General features: G+C 52.9%; 9 protein-coding genes across 9 annotated transcripts; 2 read left to right on the top strand and 7 right to left on the bottom strand.

Moving 5' to 3' along the window:
• Positions 1–276: 276 nt before the first annotated feature.
• AB675_1926 (putative transporter MCH4) lies at positions 277–1,726 on the bottom strand (the record flags this gene model as incomplete). The annotated part of the gene is made up of 2 exons (XM_018141853.1): positions 277–1,346; positions 1,456–1,726. The coding sequence occupies 2 exons, from the start codon at positions 1,724–1,726 to the stop codon at positions 277–279; spliced, it is 1,341 nt and encodes a 446-aa protein (XP_018002632.1).
• A 910-nt stretch (positions 1,727–2,636) lies between these two features.
• Positions 2,637–4,109, bottom strand: AB675_1927 (uncharacterized protein; the record flags this gene model as incomplete). Its single annotated transcript, XM_018141854.1, has 1 exon — positions 2,637–4,109. One exon carries the CDS (start codon positions 4,107–4,109, stop codon positions 2,637–2,639), a length of 1,473 nt encoding a protein of 490 aa, XP_018002731.1.
• A 450-nt stretch (positions 4,110–4,559) lies between these two features.
• On the bottom strand, positions 4,560–6,817 carry AB675_1928 (putative transcriptional regulatory protein; the record flags this gene model as incomplete). Its single annotated transcript, XM_018141855.1, has 3 exons — positions 4,560–6,368; positions 6,421–6,443; positions 6,490–6,817. The coding sequence occupies 3 exons, from the start codon at positions 6,815–6,817 to the stop codon at positions 4,560–4,562; spliced, it is 2,160 nt and encodes a 719-aa protein (XP_018003010.1).
• Positions 6,818–8,436: 1,619 nt separating this feature from the next.
• On the top strand, positions 8,437–9,549 carry AB675_1929 (Monoterpene epsilon-lactone hydrolase; the record flags this gene model as incomplete). The annotated part of the gene is made up of 1 exon (XM_018141856.1): positions 8,437–9,549. The coding sequence occupies one exon, from the start codon at positions 8,437–8,439 to the stop codon at positions 9,547–9,549; it is 1,113 nt and encodes a 370-aa protein (XP_018002691.1).
• A 3,509-nt stretch (positions 9,550–13,058) lies between these two features.
• On the bottom strand, positions 13,059–14,110 carry AB675_1930 (NADH-ubiquinone oxido 40 kDa subunit, mitochondrial; the record flags this gene model as incomplete). Its single annotated transcript, XM_018141858.1, has 4 exons — positions 13,059–13,097; positions 13,135–13,311; positions 13,359–13,517; positions 13,568–14,110. 4 exons carry the CDS (start codon positions 14,108–14,110, stop codon positions 13,059–13,061), a joined length of 918 nt encoding a protein of 305 aa, XP_018002855.1.
• A 267-nt stretch (positions 14,111–14,377) lies between these two features.
• On the top strand, positions 14,378–16,735 carry AB675_1931 (putative 26S proteasome regulatory subunit rpn9; the record flags this gene model as incomplete). The annotated part of the gene is made up of 4 exons (XM_018141859.1): positions 14,378–14,657; positions 14,709–15,167; positions 15,230–15,587; positions 16,159–16,735. 4 exons carry the CDS (start codon positions 14,378–14,380, stop codon positions 16,733–16,735), a joined length of 1,674 nt encoding a protein of 557 aa, XP_018002759.1.
• A 511-nt stretch (positions 16,736–17,246) lies between these two features.
• AB675_1932 (Alpha,alpha-trehalose-phosphate synthase [UDP-forming] 1) lies at positions 17,247–18,924 on the bottom strand (the record flags this gene model as incomplete). The annotated part of the gene is made up of 2 exons (XM_018141860.1): positions 17,247–17,484; positions 17,534–18,924. The coding sequence occupies 2 exons, from the start codon at positions 18,922–18,924 to the stop codon at positions 17,247–17,249; spliced, it is 1,629 nt and encodes a 542-aa protein (XP_018003013.1).
• Positions 18,925–20,238: 1,314 nt separating this feature from the next.
• On the bottom strand, positions 20,239–22,184 carry AB675_1933 (uncharacterized protein; the record flags this gene model as incomplete). The annotated part of the gene is made up of 2 exons (XM_018141861.1): positions 20,239–20,339; positions 20,390–22,184. 2 exons carry the CDS (start codon positions 22,182–22,184, stop codon positions 20,239–20,241), a joined length of 1,896 nt encoding a protein of 631 aa, XP_018002839.1.
• Positions 22,185–22,292: 108 nt separating this feature from the next.
• Positions 22,293–22,670, bottom strand: AB675_1934 (uncharacterized protein; the record flags this gene model as incomplete). The annotated part of the gene is made up of 1 exon (XM_018141862.1): positions 22,293–22,670. The coding sequence occupies one exon, from the start codon at positions 22,668–22,670 to the stop codon at positions 22,293–22,295; it is 378 nt and encodes a 125-aa protein (XP_018002748.1).
• Positions 22,671–23,506: the final 836 nt, after the last annotated feature.

Genomic DNA, 23,506 nt, shown 5'->3' on the forward strand with positions numbered 1-23,506 from the left:
GAGATCAGACGCTATAAGGATGTCTCTGCTGCTGCTAATTTGCAGACCAGCAACTTGGCGGCCACTAAGTCCCGGACTTGACGTGTCTCTCTTCACGTGTCCGTGGTCAACAAGATTTCCAAATATCATGTAGTCCAGCGTCCCGCTATACCAAAGGCAATGAGGTTCGAACACAACAATGTAAATCAATGACTGAGTCTTGATCTCTTCTATGTTTTCCGAAAGGTGAGAGGTTTACATGATACCTGATACTTCGATCTGGACGAGAAATATCCCTCAGACCTTACTCCTCAACCCGAAACCACCCAACTTCCATCTCAATGCAGCAAAGAAGGCGACTCCGAGAGTACACATTCCCCCGGAGAAGCCTTGCATTGCTCTGTATCCACCAGCGGTCACGATCTGCCCACCAATTGGGCTCCCAATCAGCACCGCAACGGCAACACATGCGAACATCACTCCCGTCCTCACCCCAATCATTCTCACATCACTGATCTGCGCCACCACAGCAGGATTGATAGCCACCACTGCGCCCGACGTGAAGCCGAACAGCACCGAAAATGCCACTATTCCCCCTGTTCCAGATACCGGTACCCAGAAAGCCAGGATCAAAATTGTCGTGGCCGCACAGCTGACGAGAAAGACGTTGACTTTCCCGACTTTGTCTGCTACAAATGGCGGCAGAATTCTTCCCACTATGCTCCCAGCGTTCAAGATCGGCACCAAATACAACGCCAGACCGCGATCAACACCCCTCGCAACCCCTGCTGTGACCAAAAACGTGAAGACTTGGAACATGCCCAGATACATGCAGAATGCTCCAGCGCCCAGCAACGCAAACTCGACTTCCGTGAATGGCTTCACTAGGACTTTCACTGTGAGCTTCTTCGGCATCGGCGGGATCCTGCTTGTTACAGTCAGGTTCCCAAAGATACCCAGCGCCAAAATTAAGAAAGCACAAATGCGCATCGTCCATCCGAACCCGACTTGCGGCACCAGCTTCTCCACCATCACAGGGAAGATGATCCCGCCCAGGCCAGACCCGGCAGCCACAATCCCCACCGCCAGTGCCCGTTTCTTGAAGAACCACGTGATGGTGCAGGTCAACGCTGGGTAGAACAGCATGCTCGCCCCAATCGCAGAACACAGACCCTGTGAGAGCAGAAGTTGGTAGTACTTTGTCGAGATGGACGCCATCATCAAGCCGAAGACGTGAAGGAACGTGCCGCCGATGAGCAGGTATCGAGGACCGTAGGAGTCGTAGACGTGTCCAACCCAGAGTCCGCCGGCGAACATGCAGGAGGATTCGAGGGCGGGAATCCAGCGACGTCGGATGGCGAATAGTCCTGAAGTTGATGAGTTTCGTAGTATTCTTGGAAGATACCTGGTGGAAAGGAAATGTATTAGTGAACGCAACGCAATGTCGTTCAAAGGGTGTTGGTGCTGGAGGCTCACCGATAGCATTGATCCACCCAAAGGAAGCGATCAAGATGGCCAGAGATCCCCATACTGTCAGCCATGCTCGAGTGCCGCCGTCTGGGAAGGAAGCCGGGTCCATAGGGTTGAGAGGCGGCTTCTCGGCGTCAGCGGGGACTGCTGGACTTGCGGCCAGAGTGGGCGCGCCGAGTTTCGGAACTTCATTGGAGGTCTCCAGACCTTTCTCGTTGACGCCGTGTGAGTTGTCGAGCGTCTCGGTCGATCGCTCGGCGTCTGTGAATAGCGCCATCTCGGCTCGTTAGAAAAGTGTATATCCAAGTATGATAATATGATGCCCTCCGTGACTCCTTGCTACAAAATGCCCTTGAATATCGAGAATGAAGATGAGGTCCAGACAGAGAGATGCTTAAGGGCACCAGCAAGCCACGATTCGTATTCACAGCCAAAGCTGAAGTGCCAGAAACCTAGCACTGCTAGTTCGTCGAATCAGTCGCCAGTGCTGGATGGTGTATATTGGCAGGGGCGGTAGAAATTAGAGGACGAGAGTGATGTCTAGTACCGATATCGTTGTACGGTCCTCGGTGCCAGCGGCTTCAGAAGTCCTCCGCTAGGCGCTGTACCGCGTACAGTGACTAATGAAGGAGCATATCGGTTCTTCAAGGGGAGCTAGCCTGGTCGATCTGGTGATGGGTCCACTCTTCGTTCCTTTGACTGTGAATGATTGAGTGAGCACCATGTAGCTGGCCACACAGCTGGGCAGTAGCGAAAACAGGAGAATATCGGTGATTTCTGTGACAGCATCGCTACGTGTTGATAGGGAGGAAGCTACTGTCGGCCATAGACGCGAGGCCGAGGTCGTACAAGCAGGATGAAGATCGTTGTACGAGATTGCCCGAACTGTGTAGAATCGGCGGAGATACATAATCCAAGATCGACCGAGGACGTGGACCTGTTGCAAATGCGTAGGTCTGCATCACTGTCGTTGGATGTATTGATTCAAGGTCAGGAAGAGGATGAAGTGTAGATGGAATTCTATGGTCCGCCTAGCAAACCAGCAAAGCCAAGATGGACAGCCAAGCGGAACAGTCACCATGGATCGAACAAGATATTAGTTATTGTTCGATGTTGGACGCTCGATATGGGCAGCATGTTTACTGTACCGACTCTCACGGCTCTAGCTATTTCGTCCAATGCAGTATCTAATCTTCTTTGATGAGATACTCTGCAAATTCATCCAGATGGATAACCTTGAACAAGGCACCCCATTTCGCCCTGAACTCGCTGCGCAAGTACATTGAGCTGGTGTTAAGCTTGAAGCTGACGAGCTCGACCATCCAGCCCTTGGACATCGCCCTCTCTACCATCTTCAAGAAGCCGCCGCTATACTCTGCCTCAGCTGCATCGCCAGTAGCCAGCACGATCGTGCTCGGCTTGCTGGAATCGATGAGACTCTCAAGGATCTTGAGGTGCAGAATTTCGTCTACACCTTGCTCGACCCTCTTCGCCGCAGCCTTGTTAAGATACCCAGTGTCCTTTTCAGACCCACTGGTCTCTCCGCCAGAGCGAGAGGCGTATTTCTTCTGACGTGGCGTCAATTCCTTGACTTTGAGCACGCGCTCCAGTATGTTGGTCTCGTAGCCCAGTGTCTCTGCTTCCAAAACCACTGCCGGCTTTTCAGACCCAGCGAGAACTCTCTTGGCGGCGGGTCGGCCGCGCTCGAGCACAAGGGAGAAGTTATGAAAGTCCATAGGCACTCGTCGCGTAAAAACGTCGCGGGACATCCCGCGGGCGATCTTGAGATGATCGTGAAAGCCAATAGATATGTTGGACATATCGATGAAAACATGAATACCAATGGTGGAAGTATTCAGCGTGGTAAATTGAGGCAGAAGCAGCCCTGGACTCTTCAAATAGGTCTCTTGGCCGCCATACCTCTTCCGAAGCAGCTTAATCAGACTCTGCTTTCGCTGCTCGGGGGTGAAGCCGTCCTGGGTTGAAATAACAGGACGGTGGCTTCTGGTTGAAGGCGGTGGTGTCCACAAATGTGGATTGGAAATTGGAATGTCTCGTAACGAAGCCTTCTGCTTTGGCGGCGATGGTGATGTTGGAGGAGAGTCGTAGAGACCAGGTCTGGACCGCCCCAGAATTCGATCAATGACTGCCTGTCGGTCTGGTGATCTTCTCAACGCTTCGAGCTCTTCGCCAGCAGATTCATAGTCGGTGGCAGTGTCTGTGTCCGCGTCCCTGGAAGCACCCGACTGCTCAATCCTCTCGCGAGCTCTTGCACGTCTGGCTGCCCGTTTCGCTGTTCGTAGAGCCGCGGCTGTCAGCTGTGGTGGCTCGATGCTATCTTCCAGATAGGCTCCATCGATCTCGTCACGCCAGCGGATGGCACGAGTGTCAGCGACGTCGTCGAGGGTCTGGCGAGCTGGGACTTCGGGTAGGCAAGGTTCGAATTCGCAGAGGTCGGGAACGTAGACATTGTCAGCTTGTCGAGGGTGACCTAAGATGTCCCATATCTCGTTGAAATTGCCCAACGAAACGCCACCTTCTGGACTATCGTCTGCTTCTCTGTCTTCATACTGCGCAGGCGTACTAGACGCAGGCAGCTTCAAGTTGTGAAGGGTTTGGTAGATCGGACCAAAATCCCACAGGGGATCGGGATCATGCATGTGAGGTAAGAGGATATGGTGACGGTGATGGTGGCGGTTATAGTGGTGAACAATGAACACAAGCGAATTTACGTGTCGTTAAGCTGAGATTCATGGTCCTAGTGGATTTGTGTATTGAGGTGTATTGGCAGGCGCGTTGTCAGACTCAGATGTTTGGAAAGGTGCGAACGTTAGAATGTGCGTCGAAGCTGATCAGGAGTGATCGAGCATCATCGACTCGGAGTCATCATATCGTGAACGGAGTGGCTTGGACCCTGCCCGCCCAGATCTGATCACGAGTCATGCAGATCTAGCCGAGATGCCACCTGACTCAACCCCATGGCGAGCATGAGCCGCAATGCTCATCAGTCCAAGTCATGGTACTAGTAGCTACAAGTCTTATTACCGCAAGATGTTGCGAGTTGTAGCGGGACTATCGTGCGAGCTCTAGGCTGAATTCATCTGGGCATCTCAGAAATCCGGATTCGCATCAGGAGGGAACAGCCGGTCCCACTCATCCCAATCGATGTCCGCCATCTCAAGATCTTTGTCTGAAAACCCCTGTGGCTCGCCTGCGCGATCTGTTGAACGGTTGTATTGTGGCAAGGCGTCAGCAAAGTTCTGGTTGAATGCCAATGGTAAAGAAGCCTGAGAGCCGAGTGCGTCGTGTCCGATCACATGTGGCATTAAGTGATGAAAACCTGTGTCGAAGGGAAGACTTGAACCTTTGAAATGCTCCCCATCATCCGACCTGCCAGCGTCTGGCCGAGATGAAGCACTGATCAGTGCAGGCACTACAACCCCGAGAGGCACTTCGTTGATGATGCGCTGTGGTAGATCGTGCTTATCGTCGAACTCCGTGGTCGTCCGAATCTTGCGAGCATCCTGATATGCCGTGACGCGGTGCCGGACAGTGGTCATTATGCTCCTAATCTTGACAGCAGGCGACAGGGATGGTTCGATCTCAAAGACATAGTTGATGATATCCCAGATGCGATTCGCTTGTGGCTGATCTGGTGTTCTGACGATGTGCGAAAGCAGGAGAAAGGCAATCTGCCATTGCTGATAGCACCCATTATGCCATCGCCACATGGCTAGATCAGGAGATCGCTCCAACATCATTGCGCTCTCCATTGAGATGACAGCAGCGTGTATGGTCAGTTGGCGCAGCCGATCAGGGACCTTCTGGCCGTACTGTCTCAGGAAACGGAATGTGATCATTACGTACAGATTCTGGACCATAGTATTCATCATCAGGCGAGTGTACTTCTGTATTGGCAACGTTGTATCGAGATGCCTGCCATGATGTCGCTCCAGACGCGTCCGGAATGCTTCAATCTTGCCCAGACAATCGGTTATGGTCACTTCCCTGCGTTCCAAGGACGCCCGGTCGTGCCAGACGATCTTAGCCATCTCGACACATTCAAATCGGATCCTCGCGAAAGTCATCGAGCTCCAACCGAAGGCACCTCCTGCGCCAAGTAAACCACTGTCTGATCCATTGGTATCGGGCATCTTGGTGTCGTAGTCCTCCTTAGTGATGCGCATCCGAGCACAGTGACCGTAGCACGCCCGCAAATCGAGCGCGCTAAGGTGAAACCAAATCAGTCTTCGAACTTGACGTTCAGGCTGCTGTGAGTCTGGTGATAGAGCAAGGTCTTTATGCAGGCCCTGGCTTTCGGCCAGGGTGATGGCCAGAGCAAGCAAACCCACGTGTGCCCGGGAGGTCTGAATTCCAAAGCATGGTATCAAGTAGATCACTAATGCCTGCAGCACTTCTAGCCGTGTTGCATGAAGCAATCTTGCACTAGCAAGGGCTTGCTCTGTAACAGCCTGTAGTGCGTTTCGGGCAGCTAGTCTCGACTGCTGATTTGGGTGGTCTTCGCTCTCTCCTGCAATCGACGCCGCTGCCGCGAAGAAGACCGAGAACACCAGTGCAGACAGGCCACTCGGCGGTTCGAACCCGGTACTCACTGTTCGCCAGAACACATCGTACTGAGATAGGAAGATTGGCCAATGCATGATGGGCGTGATTTGGTGGACGGCATCGCGGTAACGTTCAACAAGAGTATCGGCGGTCGCCTTTGTGGGGAGCACATCCATGTAAGAGTGTCTGAAAAGACCCGCATTATTAGGATCGTAGGTCAGTAGACGAGGCTCAAGATAGTTGATCCTTGGTCCCAAGAAATTGCTGCCTGCGTCTGTCAGAGGTGCGAGAGCGTGAGCTTTCTCTGCTTCCGTTCGCCTGTCGAAGGCAGGGTTCGCCAGCATTCGATCAATCTAAGACATCGGTAAGGGCGCAGCACACAGATAGGTGTAAAGACCGACAGACCTCTTTGGGCATGTGCGGACGTACTATCCTGTCAGTTGGTCATGTCCGAGGACGGCAGATACTACTTACACAGTCCGCCAATCCTATCCGTCATCCACATCTTGCCAACATTGACGCCTAAGTCCAGCTCGGGATCTTCAGTCTCGCCATGCGAGAGACTTATGCCTCCCGGTGCTGTTGGTTCGAGATAGCGTTCGTAATCATTGGGGGTTGCGGTGTCCGCGTATCGTAAGGGGTCCAATTCCGAGGGATCAAGAGCTAGGAGCGGCAACGAGGCCAGATCCGTGTTAGTCGACCGCGACGCTGCAGCGACTTCATCAAGAGCACAATCTATTGTTGCTTGATCCCTTTGAGCAGTGCTAGCCGCGTCTGTCCGCTGTCGCGCCATCATTTCCATTGCTGGTGCTAAGTACAGGCACTCTCGGGAGAACCTTTTGCAAGGTGCACACGGATATTGCTTGTCGCATCTGATCTTCCTGCGACGGCATTCAAGACAACTATCAGCCCAGTCAGCATCTAAGCGGTACAGGACCGCAACGCCTGATAGCAGTACGGGTGCTGCAGTGCCCGGCATGACATTGATAGCGAGATGTTGAATGGACTGAGCATGAGGACTGACATCCACCCGCTGCTCAGGATCTGCTTGACAAAGCAATACCGCGGAGCCATCAACACCCGGATACAATCACTGCACCTGCTTGCACGGAGGATCCTTACATAGATATCATTCGCGCCTTTCGTTTCACCGCACGATATGTGCTCGGCGCATTGGTTGCCGCTGGCTGCTCCCTAAGTTCGTCCATGGCGCCTGGCTGTCTTCACACCTGCCAGGGCAAACGCGGAGGTTCCGCATCTGGGCCAACTTCTTCGAGCAGAGGTGACGCAGGCGATGATGATGCGAAAATTCGGAGCAGAGAGATCGTCGAAGAGTCGTAGAGAAATCGAGAGCAATCTCTTGAGAATAGGTCTTGAAGTCACTGGGTTGGTTGTGGCCCCTAGTAAATGCAAATTGGGGGCTTAATGACGAACCATCGAGCTTAAATGCTTACCTAAACACTCTATTTTTTGCCCCTTCGAGATCGATCTGAAAGTCCTTCAGGCTGGCACTTTCCAACTCCATCGTGTTCAGCTGCAGGAGCGTCTGATACGTCTTCTTCCTTTTCCAGCTCCATCATCGCCGGCCGAGGTACAGTATATATCCCACCAGGCTTGAAGCAGACGCTGTGCAGAGCATCGTTGCTGCACCCACAGCGCCGACTTTCGAGAACAGAACTCCGTTGAGGAGTATGTGCGAACTGCTCAGCAGCATAGCAGCATGTTCTTCTTTGCCAACGATCCCTCGTGAGCCGGACCACTTGAGGTTGAGCATAGCTGTGACAGCGTTCAGAGTCGTGACTCGCCGTGGGCAAGGCACTCACCGAGAACGCACAGGTAGGTCGCAACTGCCCACCAGCAACTAATCGATGCTTGTTTCATGATGATGTCCTCATCGGTTGCGATCGACAGCCTATCGAGCTTCGGGAATACCGTCGCAAGACCCATTTGCTATACCTAGAGTCAGCAGTCCGTGTCTTATGTTCGAGGTCATGGACTGACTATATGGCCGGGCGTCGTCACTGTATAGCAGAGTGCAGCGATTCGCATGAACACTGTAGAAGCACGCATGGCTCCCTCGTAGCACCAAGAAGCAGCTGCAGTCTTGCCCCGCTGGCCAGACACCTGGCACAACACACGCCCATATACTCTGTCGGGCTGCCGAAATCCTACGAACTTGGAAGTCGTACTTCATCGAGAACCATCCGTGAAGCATATTTTATTGGCTGCATTCAGGCAGTGCATCGAAATGTGGAGCGCCGAGACGGATCCGACATCTCGGCCGTTCAGCTGCCCACGTGCTGAGCATCCAAGCACGCTCTGAAGATTTCAAGCACATCCAAAGAGAGGTACAAAATTCACCATGACCCTACCACATCACCATCGTCATCAACAGTGGCCACCCCGGGCAACAGCATCGGTATGGGAAAGGTCACGGATGGACTCCTGCTACCCTTCCAGCTCGTTCTAGTCCTCTGCAAGCTGGGCTATGCGGCCGTCACTGCTCCCCTCTACTCAACATCGCCTTCATTCTTCGAGCATGTTGGAAATGCGGGTGTACGCTCCCTCCTCGGCGATCTGTCACCGTCGCAGTTGCAACTGATCGTTCCACCATTCCTGGATGCCTGGCGCTCACTGTGCGCCCAAAATCATCTCGAAGCACCGATTGTACCAATCCCCGACACCAAGGCATCTGGGTTCTGGATTGGCGATCCCCGGAAGGCCAAGTACTTCAGTCTTTACGTCCATGGCGGGGGTTATGTGATTCCGGGCTCGGAAGGCCATCTCAAGATGCTCTACAAGATGGTGAATTGGTCCGACGGCAAGCTCGCTCTCTTCTGTGTTGCATATACCCTCTCTCCGGAGGCGATCTACCCACAAGCACTTTCAGAGTGCGTGGAAGGCTTGCGCTACATGTTCTCGCTCCCTCAGGTCAGACCAGCCAACACTCTTCTTACGGGCGACTCCGCTGGCGGCGCAATCGTCCTGGCCATCCTGAGCCACATCTCCGCCCACCCACATCCCGACAGTGCGATCGTCAAGCCCCTGCAACTGGAAGGTGGTCAGTCGCTCAAAAGCGCAATTCTTATCAACCCCTTCATCTCTAGCTCAAGCGCACGCTACGCCTCCATCAAGCGCTTCCAATATAGGGATACCTTCAATGAATCCACTGCCGATGCCTGGCTCACGGCCTACAACGGCGGTAAGTCTGGTTTCGAAGACGACATGTACATCTGTCCCGCGCACGCAGACGAGTCGTGGTGGAAAGGCACGAAATGTGGGGAGATTTTGTGCACGGCAGGTGGTGAGGAGAGTTTGCTGGACTCGATCATCGACTGGTCGGAGAAGTATAGGAAGGGAATGGCAGGGGGTAAGAGGCGAGGTGATGATGCGGTCAAGCTGGTAGTCGGGGAGAAGGAGACGCATATCATGCCAGTGTTGGCGCCGTATGACGAGGATAAGCTGGATGCGCTGGGGGAGAAGTCAACCGAGGGCGCAATCCGGGCTTGGATTAGGGAGGAGCTGGCCTCGTAAGGACAGGGCCGAGTATATGGTACTGGTATGCTGATAGATTGCCGAGGAGGTCCGAGGTTCGGCGCGTCTTCTGGACACCATACCAGCGATGACGCCGTTGTTTGTTTTGGGCTACGCTTACTACTCAGCGTGCACCTACAAATATATTCTCACCAAATGAGCCCAACCCACCATGCTACCGAAACCTAACCTCTTCCGCTCCAAAGGGGCGTCTCACAGTGCGTGGTCGTGAAAAGGCCTCGGAAAGAAGACCAGAGTTGAGAGAGAGGAACAGGGAGCGTGCAAGGGTGCTCAATCCGAGCTGTGAACATCGTGTCATCCGGTCTGCATTCATGTCAACCGGTCTCAACAGTATCGGGTCAACCGGTCTAGCATCAGTCTAGTCAACCGGCAATGGTTTGGGACCCTCCGCCGAAGCCCACAACTGTGCTACCCACCAAAGACTACACTGACGGCACGCCTGTCGACATTTTCGAACATAATAAACACAGCCCTCACCCTGCTGCATAGCAATTGTGAGCTTGCCGAAGCTGAGCGTCCAGCAACACGCGTATCTGTGATCCTGACGATCGGCATTTGGAATGCCCCAAACAGGAAGTCGCAGCAGATTCGGAGATAGCATTGCGAGATCTGCTTCGTTGGTTGCAGGGGCTGTACGCTGGTGGCCTCGCTAGGCAGCGTACGTACAGCCAACATGCAAGAATTTGACAACATGGCGACAAGGGTCTGGCACTTCTTACTCGGGACTCAGGCAGCACGCCGTCACTAAGAAGTTGCGACGCTGCGCATGATGAGAACACTCACTGACTGAGGCGAAATGCAATGGGAACCGGAAGAGTATGTGTTTTGATGTAAATCGACGTCTTCATCTTGATTTTGTGAACAGCTATGAAATGTAGTTCGTCAAGGAGCTCTAGGCTCTGTCTTCTCCCTCCAACATGGCTTCTTCCTAGTTCCTGATGTAGGAGCTGAAGGTCCACAGATTCCGACCAAAAGAAGGCAGTACGGCTGCTTCGTCAGCAGACTCAAGTCGTTTCCCAGGCTGACCGCAATGGCCACGACTACTGGTACTCCGAACCGACTCCGTTGACGAAGCCGTCGTTGCTTCCGATGCCCGAGTTGTGGCTCGTCCTCTCCAGAAACCCTAGCCGGCTTTCCCGTAACCCTTCCCGACGTCGCTGAGACACCATTTTGTCCTCCATCTAGTCATCCTCGAAATGCCTTACGAACAACCACCCTGAACCCGCCTGCTCACAATGGCAGCGACTAGGTCCGAGATGCTGCCGATTTAGCAATGAGGATCGTTGATGAGAGATATTGGTTTGCTCGTGTTGACAATTTGCATTTGTTGATAGTGAAACCATATTGATGAACTTTTGTTGAAGTTGTTTCTCATTCAGCTCGGCTGAAGATGTCGCTCTGATATAGCCAGGCGTAGGAGACTCCAGGTCATCGTTGTCTTAAAGTGTTGTGGTTTTGTGAAGATAGGCATGCCAGGCTATTGTTGTCAAGCCGGCTTGTGAGGCACCTCGATGGGTGTTGATTCGGGTATTGTTTGGAGCATTGGCTTCCATTGAGGTTTTGCGACTTGTAATTGTGGTCGCATGAATGCTGGGGTCAGGACCATATACAACATCTTTGTGTTATGATAGTGATGTTGCTTGGCCAGGTGGCTGAGTGTGCTGTTGCGAGCTACCAAGCGTTTTATGGCTTCGTAGATTAGAGAATCATGTGAGTGTTTGGAATGATTACCTGATGGTTGAGGCAGGGCGAGCGCATCCTTAAGTAAAAGCTCGTAAAAAGATCGCTGCTGCCTCGCATTCATTGACTTACTCGGAAATACGAACGAACCTCGTCCCCGGGTCGGGTTCGCGAATCTGAGAGCGTAACCTAGAAAACACGCGTGTCGAAGGACCACTGCGGACGGAAGCTCTGCAGGCTCAGCCCGCTCAGGTACAGGCAGATCAGTTTCCAAGGCCCCAAGCCAGCAGGACGAACCACTAAACCCCGAGTCCAGCAGATTTCGCGAGTTCGATCCAGGGTGCCTGGCGGCCGTGGACTTTATCGAGAGTCCGGGAGCCCGAGCGAGGTCTGCGAGTGGTGGACGTAGGAAGGGGCCCACTGTTTGGGTTTGTTAGGGCACAAACGAGTATGCTATTCGGAGGGGAGGAGTGCTTCGGCCGAGCCACTGCGTTTGGGCAGTTGCCTGTGTGGGCCAATGCATTTTACGAGCCCTACTGCAGGTGCTTGGAAGCACTCGAAGCAGTTGTTCCATGGCGGCTTGATCTATCTCCGGACTCGGATCAATTCGCGACTTGGCCGCAAAGCACCATTTGTGAGTTTTGTTAGCTGCTTCTGCTTGTAGTCAGAAGTCCTACTCTTGAATACTATTCTTGGATAGTATAGATGTGATTGCAAGATACTTTACGTTTCACGCTGTTGAATGTGAGTGCTGGTGCTTGTGGGTGGGCTCGACTTCAGGTGGCCGGGCGCGGGAGGACTACATTATTGGCCTTCTCCTGGCCCATAGCACCTGGCGCTTGAGCTCAACCCGTTCCTCGCGAGCGCCCCCACCGTCCTCTCAGTCAGCCCCGAGACCATTGTCTCTTCATATATTCCATAGAGCTGATTTTACGCTAAAATGTCAACGAATGAGACACACAAAAAATCTCATTCGCATTTTCCAGGCCCGGCTTCAAGCTGGGACCGAATCTCTGCGTTCGCATGAATCATGAATCAAGTCAAGATGGCCGAGTGGTCAAGGCGTATGACTTGAACTGGGTGCTGCTCACTGCTCTCGCGGTTTGCTTTGCTCTGCTATATCATGTTATCATATCTCTTCGGAGGCGTAGGTTCAAACCCTGCTCTTGACGATTTCCTTTTTGTGGATTATCCGACAACAGGCTTCGGGATGTGGTGGTCTGTTTTTGCTATCGACTCGAGTTACGCAACATCGATTTCGCAGGGATTGCTGGAGGAAGATTCTGTCCGTCGCCTAGTCATTTTGCTGGGCGCAAGGTGGAATCCAACGGCCTGTATTCGGAGGGCGGTTGCGTTGAGCTATGCCGTTACAGAGCCGGCCGTGAGACTGCGAATACTTCGAATGCTAAGGGCTAAGATCGGGCTCTCTTGGCAATAGGTTACTGACGAGGTGCTAAAGGGGAATGAGCTAAGAGCAAGGCAAGCACATGCGACCTGTGTGACACGATCATCATATGAATCAGCAGTTTGGCATTCGTTCAAGACCACATGCGGCCCCGGTGGCCGGCTATCTACAATGACCATATGCTGGTCGACCACCATCTCATTTCATGTGCCGATCTATCACTGATCGTCCAGAACATGCAAGAACTTCTTCTCGTCCCGCGCCTCCTTAGCAGTGGCTGGCGGCAAATCGTAGAAACTGCTCCCACGGTAGTCCTGCAGGTAGTGATAAGTAAGCTCCGACAGCTCAGCCGGCTCAATGCCCAGATCTTTGATGGTCTTGGCTGATTTGTCGATATGTTGGTCTAGCGATTCTTGCTCCAGCTGATCTGCTGTGATGGGAACTGGGAACCACAAGAGCCTATTGAGGTAGTATGCGACTGGCTTCAATATCCGCTTTGGCAGGTTGATGTGTCTGCGCTCCTTTAGGATTTCCTTGTCGACCAGAGCTGCAATTTCGGCCATGCTGTATTCTGTTGGTCCGAACAACTCGTATGTCTCACCGGCTGTGGTATCGTCGAAGGCAATCTTCTCCAGAGCAGCACCGAAATCAATTGCCTATAGTGGTCAGTAATACTTCCGCTGTTCGTGACTGCAGGACTCACATGAAGAGGCGAGAATCGTTCTTGCATATGATTGACTGTGAAGACATTCGTGGTACCAGCCAGTCTGTGCAGCAGACGGTCCTCGAATCCGAAGCACGGTGCCGGACGTACGATCGTCGTCTCAGGGAAGAGCGTCCTTGCCACCTTCTCGGCCTCGCCCTACGACACGTCAGTTCTGTTGTCCTGAACCGAAGTTCCAAACAGCCTACCTTAGTCCTGAAGAATTCTGATGTCGAGTTGACGTCTGCGTTGTATGATGAGACCTGAATGAATCGATCGACGTCGTATTTCGCGACTGCCTCCGCTATCCTCTCGGTACCTTCCACGTTCACATCGTACAAGCTGAAGTTCTTGGTTGGATAGTGCTTTCCAGCCAAGTTGAAAACCATGTCTGAGTGCCGTACGCTCTCCTCGATCGATTGGGTATTCCTCAAATCGTACTCGATGAATGTGACTCGACCGAGATCTCCCGTGACCTTCAAATGCCTCTTTCCCATCTCTTCACGGTAGGGAATGACAACCTGACATCCTTTTCTCGCCAACCTGTTCACGACATACCGGCCCAGAAAGCCTGTCGCCCCGAAAACTGTTGCAGTGTTTCCTCCAAGCGCGGACCGTCCGCCTTGAACTCGAATGATCGGCTTTCCAGTCCGTGTAATAGCTATGTCCTGGAGGTTTCGGCGTTGGACATGGGGTTTGACGGCGGCTCGGGCAGTGCGCACAGCGCATGTCGATGCCTGGCTGGTCTGCATCGTGGCGGGTGCGGCCTGTGTCGCCCTTTGAGACCGCGTGAGGCGTATGATCAGACCATGTAGAAGCAGCAGTAAGGTCAAGACAGGGACAGTGAACATCGATATGTCACTTTGGGGAAGCTCCAGATCGGCCTTGGCAACGGCGGAACCGCAGTCGCGTTCTTCGCTTGCCTGCGCATCTTCAATTATCCTTCTAATATCCAGCACATATCCTCTCCCACCGGTCTTCTATTCCCTCGCCTGCATCCATTCGAGAGACTGGCAAACATGTCAAAAGCTGTGGATCCGGAGGTCATCTCGAATTTCCTCGCCGAACAGCGAGACGAGGCTCCTGCAGACAGTCAACACTTGTATCTCACATTCGAAGACCTTTGGGAACGAAAACTATGGCATCAGTTGACGGATCACCTCCTGGACTTCTTCCAGACACCAGAGAGCAAGAATCAGCGATTAGCCATCTACAAGAACTTCATCCTTACTTTCGCGGACAAGATCAACCAACTGAAGCTGGTCAGACTAGCCCTCAGTGCCTCCAAAGAGATCTCAGGTAGGTTCGACCATCCCAGCCACGACGGCAACATTGACTGACCCTACGCAGAAGATGACGGAAGGAGAGATTTCCTCGAGGCGTTGGTCAAGCGGGTGGACAAGCCAGAGTCAGAGGAGGCACATGTGTACGCCACAACAGAACTAGCGAGTGTATACCTCGACACGGATGAGACGACCAAGGCCCGAGCGGCACTAGACGAGGCGCAAAAGAAACTTGACAAGTTCAACTTCATCGACAACACTGTCAACGCATCCTTCTACCGAGTCAATGCCGAATACTTCAGCAATAAATGCGACTATACATCCTACTACCGGAATTCGCTGCTGTACCTTGCTTGCGTCTCCTTAGATACAGATCTGACACCAAAGGAGCAGCAGTATCGAGCATACAATCTTTGCATAGCAGCTCTAGTGTCGGACGACATCTACAACTTCGGAGAACTGCTATTACACCCAATTCTGGATGTGCTGAAGCCACCACACGTCAAATCATGCTCCGAGATCTGCTGTTCGCCTTCAACAGAGGAGATCTGACCGCCTTCGACCGACTGTCCAACCACCTCAATGAAGACCGCCAGCTTGCTGAGAACAAGCAATTTCTTTATCAGAAGATTTCGCTTGCTGCCCTCACAGAGCTTGTCTTCAAGAGACCACCACACGATCGAGCCATGTCCTTCGACACCATCAGCCAAGAAACACACGTCAAGCCGAACGAGATCGAGCATCTTATCATGAAAGCATTAAGTCTTGGTCTTCTCCGCGGCAAGATTGATCAAGTAGCTGGTATCGCGAAGATCAACTGGGTGCAACCAAAGGTGCTAGAGCGAAGCCAAATCGAAGGTATGAGAGTGCGCTTGAAGGAATGGGACAGCAATGTGAACGATTTGGGTCATTGGATCGAAGGCGAGGGCAAAGATGTCTGGGCATCGTAGGAGCGCAAGGGTGGACTCTTCAATCTGCATATGGAGCGAAGGCGTCAAGGCTCGGTCCTTCAAAAAGTGCATGGACGGCGACATAGACAAGCGCATCATGTTAGGTAGCGCACGAGCGAATCATTGAGTCAATGGCCTCAGAGTGGTCCCGGTCGCGTGCCTCAAAACTCTCCTAGAAATCCTCCTTGGGAAAGGGCGAGGCTGAGTGACAGCCTCGTACAATATCTGGCGAGACCTCGAATTTATGAGCTTTCGAATTGTATGTCAATCACGCCTAGACTTACATTACCTTCTCCCAAGTGTGCTCTTGCACGATTCCCAAGAAACTCAAGATGAAGTCCACCTCGTTGCTCACATCGATGTGCCGCACCTGCGCCCAGCGGACAGCACAACAGTCCCGGATCGCACCTTCCCCTACAAGCACTGCAACCAGACAACTGCGCCAACTATCCATACGGCGTCCATCCGTCAGCGTTCGCACGCAGCAGACTGCTCGACACCTCAGCTCCTCACCCGCCACCTGTGCCACGACCAACGTAGAAGCAGCCTCGGCTGCTGCAGCCACAGAACCACCACTAGCAGCACCCTCACCACCAGTACCAAACTCCGCATCCTCCCTCGACCCACCAACCCTCCTCTCCCAAAACGCCTACACCAACCCCCTCCTCTCCACCCCCGCCCTATCGACAACCACTCTTCCCCCCAAATCCACACCGCAACCATAACCGCCATCCACGCCCGCACCGCCCACGCAACCCGCACCACCTCCTACCTCCAAAAACACCTGCGCAAGACCTTTCCCACCACACACACCGACCTCGTGCACGACCCCTTCGATCTGTTACGTGTTGGGGACGTGATTCGGTATACGAGGTTCTTTCCGCATGAGCAGGAGGCGCGGATGGAGGTGAAGCGGGAGATGAAGGGGGTCAAGTGGGAGAAGCTAAGGGAGGACAGGAGGAACAGGTTGATTGGGAGGAGGAGGGGAGGGGATGGGAAGACGAGTAAGCGGGTGAGGGTACGGTTTGTGGTAAGGCAGGTTGTGAGTGCTTGGGGCGAGGGGTTGGAGGAAAGGTGGAGGGGGTTGCTGAGAGGAGGAGAGCAGAGAAGGAAGGGGTGGCAGGGAAGAAGGTCGGGAGTGTGAAGGCAAGTATTTTGGAGGAGTTGTACACACGGACGGGAGGTCTGGCGCCGGAGGTGCTGTTGCTGTGGGAGCTTGAGGGGCACTTGGGTGCATTGATCTGACCGCGGTGGACGAACGCACCGCGATTGCAAGTACAGGGGAATTGCCTCGAGGTCAGATAAGCGAGTGTCGACTCGGTCAACAGATAGCGTGAGAATGAGCGCACCTGGTCTCGAGAGATCATCAGCGTTCGATGGGCTTTCTTTGCAGAAGGACCGAAGGCCTTGAATATAGCGAGGCTACGACGAGGGTCCAGACGCGTGCTCATCACAGGATCTTGTACAAGAGAACTTCGAGAAGTGATACAAATGGATGGCCATTTCTCTAGCCTGGCGCCATGCCTACTACCTAGGAGAGAGTACCACTATGTCTCCTGAGAATTCCGTACCATCAGCAGAACTCCCTGCTGTCAATCCCTGAACGGTCATAATCGTCGTGAAGCTGGTCTATGGATCTTACTCCCCATCTCAATTTACATTGAGAAGTCCTTTCGGAAATAGTCGCCTTGATCCGTCTTTGAGGTCGAATCGGCATGCTTGCCATTGACCTCTCCATTCTTTGGCGGACTACGTGGCTGGTCCGAGACCGGCTTCACATCTTTCAGCGATGTCATCGACTTTGCAAGAGAGGCTCTCCGAAGCTTGAGCTTCCTCTCTCCGTGTGCGGAGATTCTCTTTAGCTCGTCAACGAATGACATACCCCAGAAAGCGCTGGAACCCGTCAGTAGGAGGACAGATGACTGTAAATAAGTATACATACCTGGTGTACTTATTGACGTACTTGCTCAATTTGGCGTAGTTCTGGCTTCGCACCTCTGGACTCATGGTGACAGCGTCCTGTAGTGCATGAGCGAGCTCGTCCGTATTCCAAGGGTTTACTGAGACGCTGCCATTCAGACTCTGTGCTGCGCCCGCGAATTCTGACAGCACGAGCACGCCATTTCGCTTGGCTTGAGTGGCGATGTATTCGAACGAGACAAGATTCATGCCATCTCTCGTCGATGTAACCAAGCAGACATCTGACACGGCGTAAAGCGCACACAATTCGTCGAAGTTGACCGACTTGTGCATAAAGTGAATAGGCATGAATTCGATAGTACCGAACTTGCCATTGATTCGGCCGACGAGCTCATTGACGACTGCGCGTAGGTTCTGGTACTCTTCGACGTCTTGTCGACTTGGCACCGCGACTTGGACAAGGACGACTTTTCCGACCCATTCAGGATGATCAGTTAGGAAGACCTCCAGTGCGTGAAGCTTCTGCGGGACGCCCTTGATGTAGTCTAATCGGTCGACTCCAACGATGAGCTTGACGCCCTTGAATTTCTCTTCGAGCGTTGCTATTCGCTTCTTGACGCTCTCTTTCTGTAGACCTTGGAGAAACTTCTGCGGATCGATGCCAATCGGGTACGCACCTACGCTGACGGAGCGGCCGTTGAACTCGACGCCGTTGGGAGTTGTGGTCAGATTGAGAATGCGCGAACAGCTGCTCAGGAAGTGTCGAGCATAGTCGTATGTGTGGAAGCCGATCAGGTCACAGTGGAGGATACCGAGAAGGACCTCATTCCTGACAGGAAGTATCCGGTATACTTCGCTCGATGGAAATGGTGTATGCAAGAAGAATCCGATCTTCACATTCGACTTGGATGTGCCGATCTCTTCTCGGAGCATCTGAGGTAGAAGCATCAGATGGTAATCCTGGACCCAGATCAAGTCGCCATCCTGTACCTGACCGGCAATCTGCTTGGCGAAAATGCGGTTCGCTTCTGAGTATGCTTCCCAAGCGTCTTCATCGAAGGTGATCTCGCCTGGATGATAGTGGAATAGAGGCCACATTATGCTGTTTGAGAAACCGTTGTAGTGTTTGTCCGCGATTTCGTTGGACATAAAGATTGGCACGCAGTCAAATCGGTCGTCCTGTTCCCGGACTCCCTTCGTGACTGTTTCGATGTCTTCATCTGGAATCTCCATGCCAGGTGTGCCGTACCACAAGAACTTCATTGACATAGCCAGACCGGCGAATGCTGACACAAGACCGCCCGCGGACATTGCGTACTCATATTTGCCGTCTGAAGACTTCTTGACTGTTACTGGCAGACGGTTGGCGACAACAAGGAGTCGCGGCTCGACCTCGGGTGTGGCAGAAGGCATGTTGATGACGATGAACGCTACTGTCTGAAATGGGAGTGTCGCGATGATCCCTTAGAGTTACTGGTGTTTCCTGTGGTCGGTCCCGAACTCCGTGATTCGACGAGATGTTGTGGTGTTCGAGAGTTGTTGGTGGTCGGGAGTGGGCGGTTGCGTTTATATAGATAGATCAGTGTAGTGATGTGGCTTCAGGTGAAAGACGCTTCGAGACGGTGTTGCGCTGATGTTACCAACCCCCAGGTAGGTAGTGAAGACTTCTCACTGTGCTTGGCTTTATCCGAACTTCACCAGGAAGGCAGCTGAGTAAAGGCCCAAGCTTCTGTGCATGAGTGACGAGGAAATGTTAGAAGTGATGCTGACCGAAGAAGCAGACCTGCTACACTTGTAGCAAACAGTCCTGATGTTTTGTGGATTGTTGTCTATGGATGGGTATAGCGTTCAGAAAGATTGTGGCGGATGTAGCGATAGCAGGCAGACTCGAGCACGTGCTGGCGGAAGAATGTTCGAGGACCGATCGGAAACACGAAAGTGATGGTCCTTGGGAGCGGAGTCAGACGATGTTGAAGATGGGAGAGGACGGGAAAGAGCGAAGGCCGCTTCGTGTCAGATGTAGTCGGTCTTGATCGATCCACATGCCTGCCAAGTTTGATATTGTCAGAAACAGAACGAGGCAACCGCACAGGATACGCTTTCCGTCCAACGAATCAAACAGCGAAACTTCCTTGCAAATTCAGCCGAGCGTGCATCTCATCCACTGCAGGACAAGCTGCCACTGTGACGGAGAGCTGAGTCAAGGCAACGAGCGAAGCTAATGAAGGTAATACTGAGAGAATGAAGTAGATTTCGAAGATCATAGCGAGACCATCGTCGCTTGTCTACGATCGCCTATGTATCTCCGACTTGCTTCGTGAGCACGCTCTCAAAGCGCTTCGCCCGGCACATTCCAGGCATGAGCCAACCCGAGCATACGACAAGCTGAGGTATCGTCAACCAACCCATCCCTCCCACGCGGTCGTCAGCTCTGCTGAAGTCCCGCCTAACACCCAGATGCCGCCTCCACATTTCCCCCGAAAAACACAACAAAACAAACCAATGTGGCGCTTGCTGGAAACGAGATCGCTGCGTTATAATTCAAATGCATTGATCATGAGGCCTCATGCTCCTTTTCCCGTAAGATTCGTGATCCGTTAAGATGAAAGTGCTGATGTCGACACAACATATCAGCATGAAGCGTCAAATTTTCGTGGTTTTGGGCCGTCTAGTCGTAATTTATATATATACTCATGCCGCATACGTTGTATTTTCCAACGAAGGTGCTTAGTTTGCGCGAATGACAAGTCGTGATAGAAATTTGTTGGAAAGGGAGTCGAAATCCTTGCGGTCGAACTTGGAGTCCTGTCTGCCGCGCAGGTAGTCTTCTGTGATATGTTAGAAGGTGACAAGATTCAGGGAGCAGGACAATGCTTACCATACTGAGCGACGTGTTCACGAACTTCAGTCAAGGTACTGCAGACATCTTTGTCGGAGTTCAGGAGGCCATGATGCTTGCTAGTGTCCCAATCGATGAGGGCAGGTAGCTTCTGGGAGATGGCCTGGAACAGACCGATGATGACGCCAACAGGCTTGTCCTCCATGTCATTGCAGAACTTCTCGACGGCAGCGTTGTCTGGTACGCGATAGTGACAATCAAACTGCATGCACTCCCAGACCGCCAGCAGCACCGAAGCTAGGATGAAGATCCTTGGCCAGTTTTTGAGCTTGTCCCCACTGTACACGCTTGAGTATAGAGAAGACAGCTCTTCAAGAACGTCTTTGTGCAGCTCACGCCACATATCTGCCATTGCACACTTGATCTGGAAATTGATCATGACGGGTGCCATGGTCTTGCCGTAGAATCTCGAGGTCTCCTCTTCGATCTTGCCGATGAAGGGCTCTTCTGACGGCAGTCCTTCCACCATGGTGATGTGTAGGGTAAGGGTGTACGCCAGCATCAGCTTCAGAGACTTCTTGATGACTTTGTCCCCAGTACGAACGTAGAACCGATATGCTGTCTTGAGCATCTGCGATAGGAAAGGTGTGCCCTCAAAGTAATCATCAACGAACTTCTCGAATGTCCCGGAGCCATCGATATGCCGATCGAGGTAGTCGGACAGCATCGTAGTTGAGATACCCTCCATACCAGCTGACAACTTGGCGGTAGAGATCTCGTATCCGCTGGGAGCGCGGTTGGCTTCTATCCAATCCATCTTCAAGCACTTCTCGTCCCGAACATACACTTCACGGGCAGTGACGGGAAGGATGTGACCATAGCCGTGAGTAACGTAGAGTGTCTTCTCTGTGTCTGAGAAGCCCTTGATATTGCCGACTGAGAAGCCGAGCGAGATGTGTCGTTCATAGTCGAACTTCCAGTCCTTGAGGAAGAAGCCAATATCCTTGATGTCGATCCGGGTGCAGGGCACTTGCCATAGCCGAGCGTGTGATGGCCGACAACCTGAACAGGGGTCGCCCTTGTCACAAGTCTTCTTCAAGAACTTACATCGAAGGCAGGCACGGAGCTTCCGGATCTCGCTAGCCTGTTGCCTCTGCTCTGGTCGAAGAGGCCCCTTTCTCCTGCCGACACGCTTTTCGCCTTCGCCTTTGCTTCCCTGCGAATTTCTCTTCGTGACTTTGTCAGTGCCTTTGGCTGCGATGAGACTCTTGCGCTGAGCCTTACGGCCAGGAGAGCCAGCAGAACCTTGCGAGCCCGGCGACCGAGCTGGCGATGACGCGTCATGGGAAGGTATAGCGATTGGCTGGGACATTGCTGAATGGTCCATTCCTGGCATTGGACCATGTCCATGGTCTATTGACAAGCGGTGACCGTGGCTATGTGTATACTCGTAGTCGCTATCTGAAAGTGTGGTGGGAGAATAGACGGTTTGGGACGGGCCCATGTCGAGATTCGACATGAATGTGCCTTGCTGAGGCTCGAGATCTGAGTAAGACGATTCTGAAAGAGTTCTGTTGTGGATGGTGTGATTTGGGTCAACGAAATACTGCGGTCCATTGTACTCGAAAGAATGGCGTGCCGAGTCTACCATTGTCCAGCCTGCCTCGTCTCCTGAACTCGGCTGCGATAAGACCTCGAGATGGGAGCCGGTCGGCGACCCAGTATGTTGTTGATAGGGAGAGACAGCAAGTCCGACATCAGTTGTGGAATAATGGATCAGTTCGCTCGAAAGTTCAGCCCAGTTCTGCGGCATGCCCTCAATTCCTGCACCCATTGTCAAGTACGCTGGTCCATCGGCATGATCTGAGTTTGGGTTACCGGCAACATTGACAGCGAGGCAGTCCCCATAGGCAGTGCAGAGTAAACATTGTTATATGGTATTTCATAAACCGGCGATGTATTGTACTCGAGAGTATGCGACACTGACGGCTGTGATTGCGACTGATGGAGTTGATGTGGATGTTGATGTTGGTTTTGATGTGATTGTGGCGTAAGAGGTTGAAGGCTGCGACTGGTGCTGTTGCGGCGATTGTTGGTGTTGATGCCCATACCTCCATGTCTCCATCATCGGGTGCTCTGCTGTTGGAGTTTGTGTCAAGCCGTGGCCATGTGTTTGGATCGGCGCGACCGTCGGTCGAGGACCATTCTGTGTGGACGCTTGTGTCATTGGCATCTGCCATACATTGTTCCGATAGTACTGCGAATTCCTCGACTCGATATCGTAAGCAAGTTCCTCTTGTGTGAGGCCAATGCCCGCCATCTTGACTCGTTGCTTAGGCCAGCCTCTCAGATCCCTCGACAAAGATTGATGGGTGTCGAGGACTTCTGTCGACAGCGTATCTGAGCGAAAGAGAGCTCTGGGAAGGCGGAATGGAGGAAAGACACCGACAGAGAAGCAGCACAGCAGGAAGAGTTGACATGCTCTGGAGTTGTGAGATGGCGGTGTGCAAGCGCAATGCAGAGAGGCGGGGTTTTCTCGTGGGCCATCTCGGCCTTCAGCACTGCGAATGGAGTCGAGGATGGTGCAAGTCGGCCGTTGATGATTTGCTGTTGGGTGCCTTAGGCACAGCGTGGGTCATGGCTTGAGTCTGACAAGGATAGCCGATTGGCTTCTTCGTCGGCTTAGCCGCAGGACATCGTCGCTCACCGTAGGGGCCACAAGAAATCCCCCACCGATTTTCAAGGCATGGTTGGTGGTACCTCTCCCGTTTCGATGAGGTGCGATCAAGTTTGTAAGTACTATGCACAAACAGGGACCGAGGCGTCGACGGATAGATCTCGCCTGCCGCGAGCGACGATGATATGTCTCTATAATTGTGGCATCTGCAGCTGGAGTTGGATGCTGACTACCGAGGAGGCCGCCCTCTGGGCCATCAGCTTGCGCCACTACGACACGAGCATGTTCATCAGCTTTGAGCGACGAACACAGACGCACAGGCCAGAGAGCCGATCGGTCTGTTCTGCACGGGGAACTCGACAGCTCTGGTGTCACGAAAAGCAGGACCTGAGACGACGGAGTACTCCCAAATCCTCCGGCAAGAAAGCCAACTGCTGCTTCACTTCTGTGAGCGGTCTGGGCCATGCAGGTCATTGGCC

This window comes from Cyphellophora attinorum (assembly GCF_001299255.1).
Source record: "Cyphellophora attinorum strain CBS 131958 chromosome Unknown Contig6, whole genome shotgun sequence".
In the NCBI taxonomy this organism is placed as follows: domain Eukaryota; kingdom Fungi; phylum Ascomycota; class Eurotiomycetes; order Chaetothyriales; family Cyphellophoraceae; genus Cyphellophora; species Cyphellophora attinorum.